Source organism: Ahaetulla prasina, chromosome 14 (assembly GCF_028640845.1).
Source record: "Ahaetulla prasina isolate Xishuangbanna chromosome 14, ASM2864084v1, whole genome shotgun sequence".
Taxonomy (NCBI): Eukaryota; Metazoa; Chordata; class Lepidosauria; order Squamata; family Colubridae; genus Ahaetulla; species Ahaetulla prasina.
The window spans coordinates 5,692,696-5,713,605 of NC_080552.1; the positions used below are offsets into that span (position 1 = coordinate 5,692,696).

General features: G+C 47.2%; 1 protein-coding gene across 2 annotated transcripts in view; it reads left to right on the plus strand.

Moving 5' to 3' along the window:
- The window catches only part of LOC131184971 (lipase maturation factor 1-like), a 178,299-nt gene that overhangs the window by 105,112 nt on the left and 52,277 nt on the right, over positions 1-20,910 (plus strand). For both annotated transcript variants that reach the window (XM_058156910.1, XM_058156909.1), the window contains exon 4: positions 7,388-7,555. In XM_058156910.1, the coding sequence (XP_058012893.1) occupies positions 7,388-7,555 (168 nt within the window). The remainder of the gene's footprint in view (positions 1-7,387; positions 7,556-20,910) is intronic.

Genomic DNA, 20,910 nt, shown 5'->3' on the forward strand with positions numbered 1-20,910 from the left:
GCAAAAACAGAAGTAATTTGGGAAGAGAAAGAAACACATCCGGGTAATTTGGTTTGCATTTTCTCCTTATTTTTGGATGCATTTTCTATGTATCCTTTCTGTGCTTTGAGTAAAGCAGCACCAAGCCCACATATTTTGTCTTTCTCTCTCTCCCCCTCCCTCCCTCTCTTCCCCCTCTCTCTTTCTGTCTTTCTCACTTTCTCTCTCTCTCTGTGTCTCCCTCTCCCTCCCTCCCTCCCTTTCTCTCTCTTTCTTTCTCTCTCTTTTTTCTCTTTCTTTCTCTCACTTTCTCTTTCTCTCTCTCTCTCTGTCTCCCTCCCTCTCCCTCCTTCCCTTTCTCTCTCTCTCTCTCTTTCTTTCTTTCTCTCTCTCTCTCCCCCTCTCTCCCTCTCTTTCTCTTTCTCTCTTTTCTTTCTTTCTTTCTTTCTCTCATTCTCTCTCTCTCTTTGTCTCTCTCTTTGTCTCTCTCCCTTTCTTTCTCTCTCTCTTTCTCCCACCCTCGCTTTCTCTCTCTCTCTCTCTCTCTCTCTCTCTCCCTTTCTTTCTTTCTCTCCCTTTCTCTCTCTCTTTTTTTCTTTCTTTCTCTCTTTCTCTTTCTTTCTCTCTCTCTCTCTCTCTCTCTCTCTCACACACACACACACACACTTTGGCCCAGCCGCCCTCAGAGGTTAACTCAAACCAGTCCACGTGGGAGTGGGGGGGCCGGCAGCCCCTGTCCCTGACCCTGAGTGCAGGGCCTCGGCAGTGCTCCATGACCCTTCAGCTTGTTCCGTCCTGCCCCTCTTGTCAGCGGAAGGAAGGATGCGGTCTTTTGTCCCGAGGGAATTCCATCCAGCCCAAAACCAATAGAAAGCAACGAGATGATTAATTCCAGCTATGCTAATAAAGGCGCTGCATTAGTTCCAGTGTTCGGCAGAGGGAGGGGAAGCCGTTCTCTTGCGCAGGCTCTTCCCTCCCGTTGTTCTGGCTTTTCTGTTTTTCCTTTCTGCTGCAAACCGTTTAAAGATGTGCTACGTCTCTTCCAATTATCATTGGTCTTCTCAACCTACTTTGCTTCGCTGTCAGAAGATTGGAAAATGTTTAGAAGTATAATTTGTGTTCGATGCGCTAAAATGCCTACAGCCTCAGCCCTTGTTATTTGGCTCCTGGTTTCTCTGCTGTTTGTCTGTCTTCCTCCCTCCCTCTCTCCTCTGCTTACCAAGATGAAAAATATTAGGGACAACCCTACCTTCCGAAAAGCAGGTGTGTAGCAATGGGCAGCTATTGCGACAAGGTGCTGCTGATGGTGCGTGCACCCATATATGATCCCCCCCAAATACACACCTGTATACCGTTAGTCCTCGTCTTACGACCACAATTGAACCCCAGATTCCTGTTGCTGTGCGAGACATTTGTCTTGCTCCGTTTTACAATCTTTCGTGACACCTTTGTTAAGTGAATCGCTGCAGTTGTTAAGTGAATAACCTGGTTGTTAAGTGAATCTGGCTCCCCCCATTGACTTTGCTCGTCAGAAGGTCACAAAAGGGGATCACGTGACCCAGCGACACTGCATGCGATGACCCCGGGATGAGGCACGAAGGTCACACAGCCAGCTGAGAGGTCAAACTCCCCTTTAATGCTCCAAATGTCCCCTCAAACCCTCCCATGTTCTTGGCAAGCCCCAGAGCAAAGTGCACGTGTGTGCACGCACACACACACATGGCAGCCTCTGGCTGCGCCCAGTCCAGCAAAATAAAGGAACAGGGAAATGAGTCCACGAAACAAGGAACAAACAACAAGTCCACAAAGTCAGGAAGGAACAAGCAGTCCTGCCAACTCCAAATGTCTGTACCGGCACACCAAACTCTTACAAATTTAGCGTTTGTTCCCAACAAACACCCCTACCCACAGCATCTCCTTAAATCTCAGTCCCAGGTGTTCCTTGTGAAAGGGGGAGGGGCACTCTCCTCCCGAGTCGTTGAGTCAGCCTGCACTGTTCCCGCCTTCTCTCCACTCTCCGTGCTCGGGGATCAGGAGGGGGCGGTCCTTGCTCATCACCTGAGCTCCATCGCTCCTCGTGTCCACTGCTTTCCCTCTCTCGGTCATCCTGCCTCCGTTCCTCCCTGCTAGGAAGCCGTCTGTCAAGGTTCCAGAAAAACCTCTTCTGCATAAAAAAAAAAAACTCAGAAGCCATTGTTTTCCAGAGTTCTTTACTAGCATGAGGAAACTGGCACACGATGAGTGAAATTCCAAAACTGAATTTCCGGATTCTTTTCCCCAGTTATACAAACCCCAAGAGTCCCACCCCCCTGACCCCTTTGATGGTCACATGGTCCCACGTTCTCCCAGTTCATTCGAATATCTTCTCGCCACTCTTCCTGCAGATGTGAACACCATCCGACCTTGACCGCTTGAAGAATGTTACCATACCCCTCAGCCCCCCTTCCTCCCCTCAGGGGAAAAACGTGGCAGCGTCTGGAACCCTAAAGTCTAATATGGTTTCCAGGCCTGACACCGTCCCAATCCTGAGGGGCCCTGGGCTGCCTTGTCCTGCTCCTCGCCACATTCCTCCGAAGCCAACGAAGTCACCCCCTGAGGGTGCTGTGGAAGGAAGGAAAGAGGGAGGGAAGGAAAGGGAAGGGAAGGGAAGGGAAGGGAAGGGAAGGCAGGAAGGAAGGAAGGAAAAGAGGAGACGGAAGAGAGCTCTAGCTTTGGCTCGTCCTCCTCCGCAGATTCAGGTTCCGATGGGAGCATGACACTGCAATCGTCATAAATACGAGTCATGCCAAGCATCCACAGGGATGCATGGAATAGGCCACTGGATTGGGAACAAACAAAACTCGTAAATGTGAAAAGCAGTCTTAGGTCACTTTTTTCAGGGCTGTTGTAACTTTGAACGGTCCCTAAATGAACTGCTACAAGTCAAGGATTACCCTTTAATGGACTTATCTTAGAAAAAATGTTTCTCAACCATAGCGACATGCCTGGCTGGGGAATTCTGGGAGTTGAAGTCCGCACAACTTAAAAATGCCAACTTGGAGGAATGCTACCTTAGAGTGCAAGAACAACCTGTTAGCAAGGATCTCAAGACGTTCTCAATACAGGTCGTCCTCGATTTAGGACCGTAATTGAGCCCAAAATCTATGTTGCTAAGTGAGACATTTAAGTGAATGTGCCACGTTTTATTATCTTCCTTGCAGTCACTGCAGTTATTAAATTAGTAACCCGGTTGTTAAGTGAATCCGGATTTCCCCCTTTGACTTTGCTTGTCAGAAGGTCGCAAAAGGGGATCATGCGACCCCGGGACACTGCGACCGTCATAAACATGAGTCAGATGCCAAGCATCCAAATTTTAATCACATGGATATCGGGACGCAACGGTTGTAAGTGTGGAAAACGGTCACGACTCGTGTTATGATCGTGGTCCAGTGCTTGTTTCAACTTTGAACGGTCACTAAACAAGTTGAGGATGTAACTTGTAAGTTGAGGACTACCTATACATCTTTATTTATTTATTTTTAACAAAGAAAAACAGAAAAACAACAATACATAACATACATCGTCATAAAACTTATACTCCATCTTTACATCAGCTTCGCTTCCTTATTCTTCTAATATTTACATCCTTATTCCCCCTCTCGTGTCATTTAATTTTACTTTTTTTTGTCCCATTCTCCCTTGTTTCTATATATCTTCTATCTTTCTGACTATTCACATTCTTTCATACATTGCCGTTTTATATATATATATATGGGCCTCTGGTGGCGCAACAGGCTAATGCAGTCTGTTATTAACAGCAACTGCTTGCAATATTGCAGGTTCAAGTCCCACCGGGCCCAAGGTTGACTCAGCCTTCCATCCTTTATAAGGTAGGTAAAATGAGGACCCAGATTGTTGGGGGGGCAATAAGTTGACTTTGTAAATATACAAATAGGATGAGACTATTGCCTTACACACTGTAAGCCGCCCTGAGTCTTTGGAGAAGGGCGGGATATAAATGTAAAAAAAAAAAAAAGCTTTTCATCTTTTTCATCATTTACTATTTCTAATCTCTAGCCATTTATACAATTTGTTCCTAACTATATAACAGGGGTCTCCAACCTTGTCAACTTTAAGCCTGGTGGACTTCAACTCCCAGAAAGCTGGCAAAGCTGGCTGGGGGATTCTGGGAGTTGAAGTCCGCCAGGCTTAAAATTGACAAGGTTGGAGACCCCTGCTATATAATAAATATTCCGAATCTTCTTTTTCTTTTAACTCCTTCGTTAATTTGTCCACCTCAGCACAGTCCAAAAGTTTCCTTATCACATCCTCCTCCATTGGAATATTCTCATTTTTCCACTTCTATGCATATACATCTTTAGAAGGGGCCGGTTGGGGTCTTCAGGGGCTACGTTGATTGCATAGCCTCAATTGTCTGTCCTCCAGCACAGGGGTCTCCAACCTTGTCAACTTTAAACCTGGCGGACTTCAACTCCCAGAAAGCTGGCAAAGCTGGCTGGGGGATTCTGGGAGTTGAAGTCCTCCAGGCTTAAAGTTGACAAGGTTGGAGACCCCCTTCTCCACCAGACATTGCAGTGCTGGAAAAGCCGCTGGGTGCCAGCTGGTTACAAAACAGGTGCGAATCCAGAGGAGCTGAAACCAGATCTGGATAGGAAGCGGCTGCAGCAGACGCTGAGCGCATCAGCTCCTCTCTTCAGGCATCTCAGCCAAGCGGCAGGCCTGTCAAAGCTCGGATGTCGGTGTCACTGAGCTCTCACACCACTCCGAGCCAGCTTGCCTTAAAAAGTTGTTTGAAGTATCAGGTTATCAAGGAAAAACTGAGGGGAAACTTACCAAGGAGAGAAGCAACTTGGAACCAAAGAGAAACTTCCTGAAAGTGAGAATAATTAGCCAGTGGAACAGCTTGCCACCAGGACATGTGGATGCTCCATCATTGGAGGATTTTAAGAAGAGGCTGGACCAGGGGTGAAATGCTCCCGGTAGGGACCGGATCGGGTGATCCGGTAGTGATGGCGGCGGGTGGTTCGGAGAATCAGTAGCAAAACTCCCTGGCCTGCCCACCCGGCCACCTGCTTGCCGCTTCTTTCCGGCTCGCTCGCTTTTCCCGCCCAAATGGTAGGAATAGGTTGTGTAAAAAATGCTTTTAAAAGTTTTTTAAAAAAGGCTCTGACAATCGCGCGACTCAGCTGTGATTGTCAGAATCTTTTTTTTTAACCTTTTAAAAGCATTTTTTACAACCTCTTCGGCCGAATAGGTTGTAAAAAAATGCTTTTCAAAGTAAAAAAAAGATTGCGTGCCACAGCTGATCACCCATCCACCCCGCACACTGTTGTACTTACCCCATCCCTCCTTTTGGCGTGCACTGCACGTGTGCGCCTTACATTTGGTGCGTGTTGCACATTGCGCATGTGCGAGCACATCCACACATGCAGCACGCATTTGGCATGCAGCGCGCATGTGTGTTGTGTCTCGTCCGATCTCACCACAGCCGGGGCCGCCTTATCTGCTTCCGAACACGGAGGAATGTCCTAGTATGCCTCCCGGCCCCAGCCCTGGCTCCATGCCCAGACAGGCTGAAGAGGAGGAAGTATCTCCAGCCCCCAGCTCTGGCTCCATGCCCAGGCAAACGGAGCAACTAGACCCCTCCCCCTCCTCCACAGCATGTGAGCCTGAGGGAGGTCAACTGCCAACAGCTGCCGACTGGAGTGACCCTCGCGTCAGAAGACTTGATAGGCGGAGGCAACAGAAGGAAGGGAGGGGCAGGCCTGGATAAGTGCTGAGTCATGGAGCCACACCCCATGGCCTATATAAAGGATCTGCTTTCTGGCATTCTCTGAGTCAGGCAAAGTCTAAACATATCTTGCTGAAGTCACTTTCTGGTCTCCTGCCTGCCCTGAGGACTTTGCTAGGACTTTGGCAGAGCTGCAGAGGCACGCCTGATTCGGATTTCCCTGACCCGGCCATCAGCGGAGGAGTGGGACACGACAATGTGCAGCCAGCGAACCGGTAGTAAACCCTCCTGCTTGAGCAGAGGGATAGACTAGAAGACCTCGAAGGTCCCTTCCAACTCTATTCTGATTCTGGTTTCTAAACTGGAAATAAGTTTCTGCTCTCTTTGAGGTGTTTTATTCTTGTGGTTTGACCATGGGGATGCTGCAACGGTCGTAAGTGCGAACAATGGTCCTAAGCCACATTTTTCAGTGCTCTTGTAACTTTGAATGGTCACGAAACGAACTATTGTAAATTGAGGACTACGTGTAGTTCATGTATGTCATGTTTCTTGTCTGGTATACTTCGGAGGGCAGACGTCCTGGTTCTGACCTTTCCAACTCTGGTGGCGCAATGATTAGAATGCAGGATTGCAAGCTAACTCTGCCCATCGCCAGCAGTTCGATCCAGTGGTAAAATGCAATTTTTTTGGCATGGCAGAGGAAGGATATTGCAAAATCTCCATTCTTACCCCACTCTGGAGCCAGCCAGAGGTGGTATTTGCCAATTCTCCAAACTATTCAAAATTTCCGCTGCCGGTTCTCCGAACTGCTCAAAATTCCCACTACTGATTCTCCAGAACCTGTCTGTCGTGTCCCACTCCTCCGCTCAGGGAAATCCGAATCAGGCTTGCCTCTGCAGCTCTGCCCAAAGTCCTAGCAAAGTCCTCAGAGCAGGCAGGAGACCAGTAAGTGACTTCAGCAAGATAAGTTCGACTTTGCCTGACTCAGAGACTGCCAGAAAGCAGATCCTTTATATAGGCCATGGGGTGTGGCTCCATGAATCAGCACTCATTAAGGCCTGCCCCTCCCTTCCTTCTGTTGCCTCCGCCTATCCAATCTTCTGATGCGAGGGTCACTCCAATCAGCTGTTGGTAATAAACCCTCCTCAGGCTCACATGCTGTGGAGGAGGGGGAGGGGTCTAGCTGCTCCGTTTGCCTGGGCATGGAGTCAGGGCTGGGGCCGGGAGGTGCTCCTTCTTCTGCAGTTTGTCTGGGCATGGAGCCAGGACTGGGGCTGGGAGGCATACATTCCTCCGTGTTCGGGAGCAGATAAGAAGGCCCCGGCTGCTCTGAGGGCGGGCAAGACACAACACTGTCAGAACCTGCTGGATTTTACCCCTGGTTCAATCCCGAGCATCTCAAGGCTGACTCTGCCTTCCATCCTTCTGAGGTTGATAGAATGAGGACCCAGATTGTTGGGAGCAATAGCCCGTCTCTGTAAACTGTTTAGAGAGGGTTGTAAAGCACTGTGAAGCGGTATATAAATCTAAGTGCTATTGCTATTGTTCTTCCTTCCTTCCTTCCCTCCCTCCCTCCCTCCTTCCTTCCTTCCTTATTTGGTGCGCGGTGGTTAGAATGCAGTGAAGTGGTATAGAAGTCTAAGTGCTATTGCTATCTTCTTGTTTTCTCTCTTCCAGACCCAGCCTGTTCCCAATCCGGTGGCCTATTTCATGCATCGGTCGCCTTGGTGGTTCCATGCATTTGAGACCCTCTTCAACCACTTCATTGAGCTGGTTGTGCCCTTCTTTGTCTTCCTGGGGCGGCGCATGTGTATAGCCCACGGCATTCTTCAGATCCTCTTCCAGGTGAGAGCATAAAAAAAGCCACGGTGGTGCAGTGGTTAGAGTGCAGTAACTGCAGGCTATTTCTGCTGCCTGCCGGCTGCCTGCAGTTTGGCAGTTTGAATCTAACTGAGCTCAAGGTTGACTCATCCTTCCATCCTTCCAAGGTGGGTAAAATGAGGACCCAGATTGTTGGGGGCAAGAGGCTGGCTCTGTCAACCACTTAGAGAGGGCTGTGAAAGCACTGTGAAGCGGCATATAAGTCTAAGTGCTATTGCTATTTTCCTTCCCTCCCTCCCTGCCTCCCTCCCTCTGGTTAGAATGCAGTATTGCAGGCTAACTCTACCCACTGCCAGAAGTTCAATCCTGACCAACTCAAGGTGAACTCAGCCTTTCATCCTTCCTAGGTGGGTAAAATGAGGAGCCAGATTGTTGGGGGACTATGAAGCGGCATATAAGTCTAAGTGCTATTGCTATTGCTATAGAAAGATTCCTTGTTATGTTTGTTTGTTTGCATTTATATCCCACCCTTCTCCGAAGACTCGGGGCGGCTTACACTATGTCAAACAATAGTCTTCATCCATTTGTATATTATATACAAAGTCAACTTATTGCCCCCAACAATCTGGGTCCTCATTTTATCTACCTTATAAAGGATGGAAGGCTGAGTCAACCTTGGGCCTGGTGGGGCTTGAACCTGCAGAAATTGCAAGCAGCTGCTGTTAATAACAGACTGTCTTACCAGTCTGAGCCACCAGAGGCCCTTCAGCCTCAGGGGAATTTCATCACAGGTTTGGATTTAACCTTTTCCTGGATTCTGGCAGCATGCCAAACTAAAAAGAAGCCGTGGTACTCCCTGTCTACAGGTAGTCCTCAACTTAGGACCACAACTGAGCCCAGAATTTATATCGTTGAGAAATTTGTTAAGGGAGTTTTGCCCCATTTCACACCATTCCTTGCCACATTTCTTAAGTAAATCACTGCCCTTGTTGTTCAATTAGCAACACGGTTGTTAAGTGGCTCTCCCGTTGACTTTGCTTGTGAGAAAAATCTCAAAAGATGATCACATGACCCAGGGACACTGGAACCGTTACATACATGGACCAGTTGCCGTCATATTCCTTTACCAACCCACCTTAGCCGAGCATCTGAATTCTGATGATTTTTTCATGGAGATGCTTCAATGGTGGGTTTCAAATTTTTTTACTACTGGTTCTGTGGGCGTGGCTTGGTGGGCGTAGCAGGGGAAGGATACTGTAAAATCTCCATTCCCTTCCCACTCCAGGGGAAGGTTACTGCAAACTCCCCATTCCGTCCCCACTCCAGGGGAAGGATACTGTAAAATCTCCATTCCTACCCCACTCCAGGGGAAGGATACTGTAAAATCTCCATTCCTACCCCACTCCAGGGGAAGGATACTGCAAAATCCCCATTTCCTCCCAATCACCTGGGACTCGGGAGGCAGAGAATAGATGGGGGCGGGGCCAGTCAGAATTTTTACTACCGGTTCTCCGAACTATTCAAAATTTCCACTATTGATTCTCCAGAACTGGTCAGAACCTTCTGAAACCCACCTTTAGTCATAAGTATGAAAAATGGTCATAAGTCACTTTGTTTAGTGCCGTTGTAAATTCGAAAGGTCACTAAAAGAACTGTGGTTAGTTGAGGATTACCTGTACACCAAAAACCCGTAGTAAGGTTAAAAAAATCTTACTACACTCTGAAATTTACCTCCTGGTTCTTTTCCTGAGAAGTCTGGCTTGACGTGTGGAGCAAAAGGCAAAAAATATTGGGTTACAGATCCTCTTGGTAAGTGTCAGGTCCATAAATGATAGCTAGCTGATGGGCAGGATATCCAAATGATGAATTGTATAGTCACTGCACCCAGCTTTAATTTGATCCAACCACAGAGGCCCTTGGCAAGCAAGCCTCCTTTCTCAACTCTGAAGCTGGCCTCTCTGAGGCCATTTTGAGACTTCAGCGCTGACACCCTGTTGAAGAGGGACAGGGAGGGGGGAATGGAGATAGTCGGGATGTTGTAGCCAAAACAAAATACTTTCTCGTGGGAACTAAGGACATTCCTGCCGGTGCTCGGAAGGAGGGGACTGGGGTGACCTGGCAACTGGACAGTATCCTGATTGGACCATGTCACTGATTGTTTTGAGAAAGTGACAAACTTTCATTTTTAATTAGGTGGAAAACTGCAGGAATATTCAGAGCAGGGTTGAAATGTTCCCGGTTCAGACCGGATCAGCCGATCTGGTAACGATGGCAGTAGGTGGTTCGGAGAACCGGTAGCAAAAATCCCTGCCCGCCCTCCCCCCCGGCCGCCCATGCCCAGCTGAGCCATGCGATTGTCAGAACTTTTTTTTTAATCTTTTAAAAGCATTTTTTACAACCTATTCGGCCGAATAGGTTGTAAAAAATGCTTTTAAAAGGTTTTTAAAAAGGCTCTGACGATCACAGCTCAGCTGCGCGATCATCAAAGCCTTTTTTTTTTACTTTTAAAAGCATTTTTTCTACAACCTCTTTGGCCAAATAGGTTGTAAAACAAATGCTTTTAAAAGTAAAAAAAAAGATTGTGCAGCACAGCTGATCACACACACCCCCCACACTGTTCTGTTTACCACATGCCTCCTTTTGCCGTGCACTGCGCGCACGTACCTCGTATTTGGTGCGCATGCACAGCCAGCGAACTGATAGTAAACCGGTTCAGATTTTACCACTGATTCAGAGTCGGTTTTCCACCAGCCTGTGCCAATATGACATATCCAATAAACCTATCAGAGGAAATTGCCTTCCTCAAGAGTTTTGTGTGCTATGGATATGTTACTTGGAACCCTGACAATTCCTCCCCAAAAGGGAGGGGTTTTGATCTGCCTTACGCTGCTAATCCATAAAAAGCTCTTGAAAGTGATCTTATTGTGAGAATCTGTTGTGGTAGAATCATGCAGATTGAGGGGCTGTGCCTGAGACTTGGTTTGTCCCATGCGCAGACAGAAACCTCTGGGTATCTCTCCAAAACAAGCCAGATTCTTTTAGTCAAGAATCAGACACCGATGTTAGCTAGTTGATGTTCTCTAGTTCAGGGGTCTCCAACCTTGGCAACTTTAAGACTTGTGGACTTCAACTCCCAGAATTCGAAACAGCAAAGCTGGCTGAGGAATTCTGGGAATTGAAGTCCACAAGTTTTAAACTCTGGGAGTTCAAGTCCACAAGTCCACAAGTCTTAAAGTGGCCAAGGTTGGAGACCCCTGCTCTAGTTAGATAATGAAACATCTGTGGGCACCAGGGGTGGTAATCACTTACCTTTGCTACCGGTTTGCTTGGTACCGGTTCGCAAATGCGAGCGCCTGCTCGCTTTGCTCATGCGCGCCACCTCCGCACAGTGCGCAGGGCCTTCTGTGTATGCGCAGAGCATCAAAAATGGGACGTGATTACGTCCGGACGGTTGGGCAGGGCCTCCCGCTGTCTCCGCTACCGGTTCACTACAACCAGCTGAATTATTGAGTCTGTCATTTGCACCTCTATAACTGTCTGGTTCGGTTCTGCAACCCAGCAAGACAGACACAGACTTCAGAGGATCATTAGAACAGCAGAAAAAATAATTGCTACCAACCTGCCTTCCATTGAGGACCTGTATACTGCACGAATCAAGAAGAGGGCCGTGAAAATATTTGCAGATCCCTCGCATCCTGGACATAAACTGTTTTAACTCCTACCCTCAAAACGACGCTATAGAGCACTGCACACCAGAACAACTAGACACAAGAACAGTTTTTTCCCGAAGGCCATCACTCTGCTAAACAAATAATTCCCTCAACACTGTCAAACTATTTACTGAATCTGCACTACTATTAATCTTCTCATCGTTCCCATCACCAATCTCTTTCCACTTATGACTGTATGACTGTAACTTTGTTGCTGGCAATCCTTATGATTTATATTGATATATTGACCATCATTTGTGTTGTAAATGTTGTACCTTGATGAAGATATCTTTTCTTTTATGTGCACTGAGAGCATATGCACCAAGACAAATTCCTTGTGTGTCCAATCACACTTGGCCAATAAAAAATTCTATTCTATTCTATACCACCACTGGCAAGCAGACAAGCTCAGCCAACAATTCTACGCTTCAACTCTGAGCTACGTACAGTATATTCTCTCCTATTGAAACTTATCATTTTGTGCTGTCCCCTCCCCCCTTGAGCAAGAGGGAAAACCTGTGATAACATAACTGAATTCATAATGGGCGTAGAAACCTCACTACTGTTTCGATCCTTCCTCTAATCCTTTTTAACTGAACTTTTACTGGCTGATGCTACTTTTCAAAATGCATTTTGGGTTTTTGTATGAGACGCACGTCCCTAAGTTACTGCGCTGTGGTTCCATGGGGAACCCGTGGCGAAACCATCTGGGATAGTCGGTCAATAAACGTTTTAAGAACAAACAAACCCAAATCTCTGAGCCTCAAAAGCATTCTATTCTATTTGCTGAAAATGGATGTTTGCACATCTACAGTGTTTCCTAAGTTACAATCCAGGATCTGCTCGGCTCTGAAAAGAGAAATTGTCTTCAGTAGCAGTTCGTAATGGCCTGCCACTAAATACACTCCTTTTATTGCTCTTTAATTAACATTTAATGGCTGGACGGCAATTAGTCACTGGCTTTCTTTCCCAACGGAGTCTAATGAACAAGAATTAGTCCCAGTGTTGCTCTTTGGCAGTTCGAGGATAAACACTTCTGTTTATTGATTATTTACTGTTCATTTCTTCATTCAAAATGACTTTTATTGGCAGAACCTCAGCTTCAGAAGGGGAAACAATGGAGTTTAATGTTAATATTCCACTTGATTTGTACGGTATTATTAGGCAAATGTCTGTGGAGATTCTCAGTCATCCAGGTCATGGTTGTCCCCAAAGGTGCTTTTTCAAGAGGCAACTGGACTTTCTGGTTTTTCTTGAAAGATATTTTGCTTCCCATCCAAGAAGCTTCTACAGCTCTTTTGCCCAAGGTTTGGACAAAACTCAGCAGCACTTTTTCGTGCGGCTGTTGGTAAAAATAGGAACGCCAACATGATCGCCAAAGTCCAATGACGGCTATGGCACAAGAAGAAGAAGTCCCATTGAGTAAAAGAGGTCTTTGTGAGTTTACTTCTAGAGTTTTCCTCCTGGAGCTGTTGTGGTCCGCCAGTAGCCTGCGGAGCTGGCAACAGAGTCAGACAGCGATGAGGCTGAGGAAGAACATGGGCCAGTCCAGGAAGCTGGAAAAGGCCCGGATGAGGGCTCTGTTTTGGAGGCAGAGGTGGGGCCAGGGCCATCATGGGGGGTGATGTGCAACTCCGGAGCCTCCAGAGGCTGACAGCAGTGAGGCAGAGGAACAGGAGGAGCCTGTTCCTAATGCACGCATGAGAAGAGCTGCCAGAAGACAAGAGCAGCTCAAGCAAAGAGGACAACTCTGGCCAAGAGATGATTGGCCCCTCCCATAAGGCTTAAAAGACCAGCAATGGCGTTTGGGCTCTTTGCCGGAAAACAATGTTGATAGCCTTGTCTTGCTGCATTTGTTTCATATCGGCATCTTCTGAACTTTTGCCAAGAAAGGCCTTTGGCAGTTTGCCTAATCGGACCATGGTTGGTGATAGGACCGAGGAATTTGTGTTGGTAGGAATTTGCTTTAATTTAGTCGAACTATGCTGAGAATGAGTTAATTCTCAGCTGTTCTAACAAAGTTTGTTTGTTTCTACACTGACTGAGTTTCCTACTACCTACTTGGGCCTGGGTCACAACAGGCGCCATCTCCACTCCCTCTGCCATGGGGCAGAGTCCAGGCGAAGCCGAGTTGTATTGTGTGACTGCAACTCCCTCACCAGTTCGCCAAGAAGGGTGTTGCATTGGGCAGAAGTCAAGGGGACGGCAGGGAAGGTAGACATTTCATTCGCTTCTGGTGTAAGGCCCTCTTCTCCTCTGCTTCTACTCCTAATTTATGTTTAAATTGTGTAAATGTGTCTCTACAACCTGAAGCCATAGACTCTTATTGTGACTGTGGTTGCGTGAAGCCCTTATGGGAACCGTCCAGAAAGGTCCTTAATGGCGTTCCAACCCTCAGTCGATGCTGGTTTCTTTCAAAATAAACCCGGTGCCGACTCTTGACAGGCTCCAATAAAAAACAAATTGTTTTATTACTTACGAAAATAATTTGAAAGAAACTTGAATTAGTTGTCAAGACGGGAACATTTCAACTTCTCAAAAACAGAGTTTGGGAAAGGGATTTATTGAGGAAGGGAAGACTGAGCTCTCTGAAACCTTCAGCTTCGGTCGCTTAAAAAACAACAACAACTAACCAAGATATAACTCACGCTTTATTTAATCATGGCATGGACTCAATTAATTGGAAAGGATTAAGGAAATGGGCGGGCAAACAACCGCTGCGTTAGCTCTGGCACGGCCATCAACGACTGAGGCACTCGCTTCGACAAAGGAAAGTCATTGGAGGAATAAAAGGTTTTCTTGGGGACTTTGGGAGCTGGTTTTCTTGGGCATGGTGATCAGCTACACAAAAGATATACCAGCCCTGTTCGTAGAACAAATCAAAAAGGATCATTTTTAAGAGCTCAGGTCAGGTTTTTGGCCCCATCACTTTGGGAGAACAGAAGTTTTAGATTTCAAGAATGGACAGAAGTAGGGTGGGTGTTTTTCCTTTCACTTCCCTTTCCTTCCCTCTCCTCCCCTTCCCTTTCCTTTCCTTCCCTCTCCTCCCCTCCCATTCCCCTCTCCTCCCCTTTCTTTCTTTCCTCCCCTTTCCCCCTCCCTTTGCCACCCCTCCCCTTTCCTTCCCTCTCCTCCCCTTCCCTTCCCTTCTCTTCTCTCCTCCCTCCTCTCCTCTCCTCCCTTCCTTTCCTTTCCTTCCTTCCCTCTCCTCCCTTCCCTTCCCTCCCTTCCCTTCCCTCCCTCCCTTTCTTTCTTTCCTCCCCTTTCCCCCTCCCTTTGCCACCCCTCCCCTTTCCTTCCCTCTCCTCCCCTTCCCTTCTCTCCTCCCTCCCTCCCTTTCCTCTCCTCCTCTCCTCCTCCTTTCTTTCCTCCCTCCCCTCTCCTCTCCTCTCCTCCTCCTCTCCTCTCCTCTCCTCTCCTCTCTCCTCCCTCCTCTCCTCCCTTCCTTCCTCTCTCCTCCCTCCTCCTCTCCTTTCCTTCCTCTTCTCCCTCCCTTTCTTTCCTCCCTTTCCTCCTCTCCTCCCTTTCCTCCCCTCCCCTTTCCTCTCCTCTCCCCTCCCCACTCCTCTCCTTTCCTTTCCTTTCCTGGAATCTTGATACGCTCCAACTTTAGGGTGAGATAAGTGTTCTTCACTTCAAGTAACCCAACCAGCGAAATGGGCAATAAATAAATGTAACAAATAAATAAGAGAATTTTGAGCTCAGGGCTACGTTTGACACCTCTGATAGCGTTCCTGGTCTTACTCTATTTCTGGCTTTCTTCATTCAGAGCTGTAATTTGGAGCTGGCATCACTTGGGGGAGGGGAGGGAAAGAGGGGGAGGAGGGCAGTTGACCAAAGCTGGAGCTTCATCCCAAGTATTGGTTCAGCCTTTGAAATGAATGAATGTATCAATGCTTTTCATTGAAGGCTGTAAAAGCCGAGCGAGATTCATTGGGTTTCTAGGCCGGGGACATGGAATCCTGCCATTGCCTTTTTTCCAAAATAATCCTTTGATTTCTCCATCTAGCCTGCAAGCAGCCCTTGGATTTGCTGGTGCTTTTCCCTTCCAAGTATTAACCAAGCCCAACCTGGCTTAGTTCATTTATTTATTTATTTCGAGGCAAGCCAAAATCAGCTCTCTCGCTATCCAGATGAGGCAGAGGAATAAGTAATCTAAAACAGAATCCCGGAGGCCTTTGCATTGACTCGGCTTTCTCGGCCATTGTCCTCAACAGACCAAAAACCATAAAGTGGATGGTTAAACATGATAGACAGTGCATTCAGAAAATAGTCTTGTCCCTTTTGTTATTTGGCAGCCTGTTTCTACGGTTGCTTGAAATACATTTTTTCCCCTCATTACAGATTAACACAGTTGGAAGGGACCTTGTAGGTCATCTAGTCCAACCCCCGCCCAAGCAAACCTTACACCATTTTCTGACAGAGGGCAGTCCTGTCTCTTCTTGAAAGCTTCCAGGGATGAAGCTCCCACAACTTCCAAAGGCAACTTCTGTTCCATGGGTTGATTGTTCTCACTGTCAGGAAATTCCTCCTTATTTCCAGGTTGAATCTCTCCTTGGTCAGTTTCCATCCATTATTCCTTCTCTGGCCTTCGGGTGCTTTGGAAAATAGCTTGACCCCCTTCCTCTCTGTGGCAGCCCCTCAAATATTGGAAGACTGCTATCCTGTCTCCCCTGGTCCTTCTCTTCACTAGACTAGCCAGGCCCAGTTCCTGCAACCATTCTTCATGTTTTAGTCTCCAGGCCTTTGATCATCTTACATAGATTCAGATTAACAGAATTGGAGGGGACCTTGTAGGTCATCTAGTCCAGCCTGGTGCCCAAGCAGGAGACCCTGTCATTTCTGACAGATGGCAGTCCAGTCTCTTCTTGAAAGCTTCCAGTAATGAAGCTCCCACAACTTCTGAAGGCAACTTCAGTTCCATGGGTTGACTGCTCTCACTGTCAGAAAATTTCTCCTTATTTCCAGGTTGAATCTCTCCTTGGTCAGTTTCCATCCATTGTTCCTTGTCTGGCCTTCGGGTGTCTTGGAAAATAGCTTGACCGCCTTCCTCCTCTCTGAGGCAGCCCCTCAAATATTGGAAGACTGCTATCATGTCTCCCCTGGTCCTTCTCTTCACTAGATTAGCCAGGCTCAGTTCCTGCAACTATTCTTCGTATGTTTTAGTCTCTAAAGCATCCCATTTCTGTGGGATGCTTTAATTTGGCTTAAAAGTCCATTCCTAACCGTAAGATTCTGGTTGATTTTTAATCTTAACTCCCATTAAAGTGTCATAATCATCAGTGAGGCTAGCAAGGGAATTTTTTTTAAAATAAAAAAAGCAAGATGACTGGCTTGGCAGTGCCATCAGAACTCCTCCTCTGCAGGAGATGACTAGGCTGAACCTGAAAGAGGGGTCAAACGCGCCATCGGTCTCAAATCCCTTCGCACCCACAAAAGATTGAAACACAGCCCACCTTGAATTTCCTTGACTCTTATCTATTGCCAATTTGCTTGGGCCAGCAGTAGTTCAGATTCTTGTAGAGCAGGGGTCTCCAACCTTGGCAACTTTAAGCCTGGAGGGCTTCAACTCCCAGAATTCCCCAGCCAGCTTTAGTGACTGGAGGAATTCTGGGAGTTGAAGTCCTCCAGGCTTAAAGTTGCCAAGGTTGGAGACCCCTTGTCGTGTCCCACTCCTCCTCTGACGGCCGGGTCGGGGAAGTCCGTATCAAGCGTGACTCTGCAGCTTTGCCAAACTTCTGTCAGAGTTCTCAGGGCAGGCAGGAGACCAGGATGTGACTTCAGCAATCCAAGGTAGACTTTGCCTGACTCAAAGAATGCCAGAAAGCAGATCCTTTATATAGGCCATGGGGTGTGGCTCCATGACTCAGCACTTATCCAGGCCTGCCCCTCCCTTCCTTTTGCTGACGTCGCCTCTCCATTCTCCGGAAGCGTGGATCTATCCATTGCATCGTTTCGTCCCCAGCTGCCGGTAATCCCAGCTCGTGGCTGGCTTCAGGCGCACATGCTATCGGAGGGAGGTTTGTTTGCTCGGTTTGTCCGGGCATGGTGCCAGGGTTTGGGGGCTGGAGGCATGCCAGGACATTCTTCTGCACTATCAGTCTCTGGCTGAGATAGCAAGAGATAAGAGGGGCCCGGCTGCGGAGAGGGGGGTGAGCGAGGCACAACACCCCTGTTGTAGAGAGCTTAAGCATGCAAGACATTTTTATACAAGTCGTCCTCAAGTTACGAGTCATTTGTTAAGTGAGTTTTGCCCCATTTCTCCCAAACTTTCTTGCCACAGTTGTTAAGTGAATCACTGCGGATGTTGAGTTGGTAACACGGTTGTAAAGCGAATCAGGCTTCCCCATTGACTTTGCTGGTCAGAAAGTCGCAAAAGGGGATGATGACATGACACTGCAACCGTCATAAGTACGAATCAGTTGCAAGGGATCTGAATTTTCATCACCGGGAAGCCACAAGGGTTGTAAGTGTGAAAAACGGCCATGTCACTTTTTTTCAGTGCCGTTGTAACCTTGAATGGTCACTAAATGAACTGTTGTAAGTCAAGGACTACCTGTAGCCATTTGAGCTGCCTGGATCTCCTGATTTCCTTGATGCTTTTTCCTAAATGCATCAGATTCAAGAAGCTTGGAGTTGATGGTGCAAATGCATTTTGCCTCCCAGAGGTCACCTCTAATACTTGTGTGTATAATGAGGTACATACCGTACAGTTGATTTTTCTATTTTTCTTTTTCTTCTTTTTTGCCTGGAATTTATAATCTTTCTTTTTTCATTTTAAAAAACGTTTACTAGCCTCTGAGCATAATTGAGGGACATCAAATTTGATTACTCTTTTGAACTCAGAATTGAGGTTTGGGGGAACAGGGTATTTGCTTCATCCCTCCATTAAAAAAAGAAAGTCGCAAGGTTTCGAACGTCACGTATAGAAAGCGGCAACCGTGGCTTAAGCCAGACCTACGAGCTGTCATTATAAACATTCGGCTCGGCAGGTTTTTCAGGTTTTTAGAGACTCCTCGGTGAGATGCTAGAACTTCTGTGGTACCGTTTAGGTTAAGATTCAGTAAATTTGTCAGTTGCATTTTGCATAGTTTATTTTTCCAACTGCCGCTCGGCGGTTGCCAATGTTGAACTTCGTTTACCAATTTAACAAGAAGCGAAAGCTTTGTCTGAAAACCCAGACCCATCTTCATGTGGGATGCCCTATGCACAGTCACTCATGCTCTCATTACTTCTCGCTTGGACTATTGCAATGCTCTCTACATGGGGATCTCCTTGAAGAGCACCCGGAGACTCCAGTTAGTCCAGAATGCGGCTGCGCGGGTTATTGAGGGAGCAGTTCGAAGCTCCCACGTAACACCTATCCTGCGCAGACTGCACTGGCTACCTGTCGTCTTCCGGGTGCGCTTCAAGGTATTGTTTACTACCTGTCGTGTCCCACTCCTCCGCTGACGGCCGGGTCAGGGAAATCCGAATCAGGCTTGCCTCTGCAGCTCTGCCCAAAGTCCTCAGAGCAGGCAGGAGACCAGTAAGTGACTTCAACAAGATAAGTTCGACTTTTGCCTGACTCAGAGACTGCCAGAAAGCAGATCCTTTATATAGGCCATGGGGTGTGGCTCCATGACTCAGCACTCATTAAGGCCTGCCCCTCCCTTCCTTCTGTTGCCTCCGCCTATCAAGTCTTCTGACGCGAGGGTCACTCCAGTCGGCAGCTGTTGGCAATTGACCTCCCTCAGGCTCACATGCTGTGGAGGAGGGGGAGGGGTCTAGCTGCTCCGTTTGCCTGGGCATGGAGCCAGGGCTGGGGCCGGGGGATGCTCTGCAGCCTGCTTGGGCATGGAGCCAGGGCTGGGACTGGGAGGTATACATTCCTCCGTGTTCGGGAGCAGATAAGCAGACCCCGGCTGCGGTGAGAGCGGACAAGACACAACACTACCTTTAAAGCGCTCCATGGCTTAGGACCGGGATACTTACGGGACCGTCTACTGCCGGCCTCTATCTCCCAACGACCGGTGCGTTCCCACAGAGAGTGACTCCTCAGGGTGCCGTCAGCCAAACAATATCGACTGGCGGCCCCCAGGGGAAGGGCCTTCTCTCTGGGGGCTCCTACCCTGTGGAACGAACTTCCCCCTGGACTTCGACAACTATCTGACCTTAGGACCTTTCGCCGCAAACTTAAAACCTATTTATTCCGCCTTGCTGGACTGGCTTGATTTTTAAAAAAAATTTAATTTGATTTTATGGGTTTGAAATTTCTGTCAATTTTATAGGGCGTTATTACATTTTAAATTTGGCCATTTGAATAAGTTTTTTAAGGGTTGTTTTTAGTATTGTATGTATTGTTTCTTTTGTATTTTATTTTGGCTGTTCACCGCCCTGAGTCCTTCAGGAGAAGGGCGGTATACAAATTAAATTATTATTATTATTATTATTATTATTATTATTATTATTATTATTATTATTATTATTATTATTATTATTATTATTATTATTATGTGGACTTCACCAACAAGAGGCACTTCTCTTCTGTGCTTTTCTCTAAGAAGTACACTTTCGTGTCCTTAAGAGTGGTAGTCCATTGTGCCAAAAACTGAAAAGTGCCGAAGAATCTTCTTGGACGAGAAGCGAAATATCTTCAACGGAAAACCAGAAAGTCCAGTTGCCTCTTGAAAAAAAGTACAACATGGGACAACCATGACCTGGATGACTTGAGAATCTCCATAAACACGCTGCATTCTTGTGCTCAAGTATAATCTAGTTTTTGTGTAAATCGAGTAAGTTTATATAAAACAAATTTCTCCCCGGACAAATTGCTTTTTCATCCCTAGTTCTAGACCCTGCTGTTCTCCGTGAGTCACTGAGTTGGCCACCGTCCGAACTGGACGTCCAGCTTGGCACCTTCCCAGGGCTTCCTCTCCACACAGGACGGAGAAAGCTCTGCAGATGCTCACTGGCTTTTTTCTGGAGAAACTTGTCCAGAACTTGTCCAGTTTCTTGGACAAGTTGGAAACTTGGAAACTTGTCCAGTTTCCAACAAAGGACCACCGGATAAGTTTGAGGAACTCAGCAAACACTCCTCTACCTCCGAGATGCAGCCTCAAGGGTGGCTCTTCGCCACAAGCCTGCCATTCCTGTAGCCCAACTGCTAGGAACCTCCCCCAAAACTGGCCACATTTTTGAAGAAAACAAAAGCTCGAACGTCTTCTGGGTCTTAAGGTGCATCCCCTGATTTCTCTCTCTTGCAGGGGTGACTCCAGAGGAGGGTCCAAAAAGTAAGTTAACAAGGCTTGGACTAGAACAGGGGTCTCCAACCTTAGCAACTTTAATTCTGGGAGTTGAAGTCCACCAGTCTTCAAGTTGGCAAGGTTGGAGACCCCTGGATTAGAAGACCTCCGAAGTCCCTTCCAGCCCCACATTTCTAATTCCTGATGGGAGCCCCACGTGAAGTTCTCTCCCTTTTTTTATTCACACAAAATGCAGGTTAAAAAAGGGGGTGGGCTTTGAAGGCGTGATTACGGCTGTCAGTTTGACTTTTTTTTTTTTAATACTCCCCAGATGATCTTGTCTTCTTTGCCAGTCTCATGATGATAAAAAATAATCGCAGGAAGGAGCATCAGTTTAACTTTAGCTACAGCAGGGCAATTATCTTCCTTTACTTTTCGCATTGTT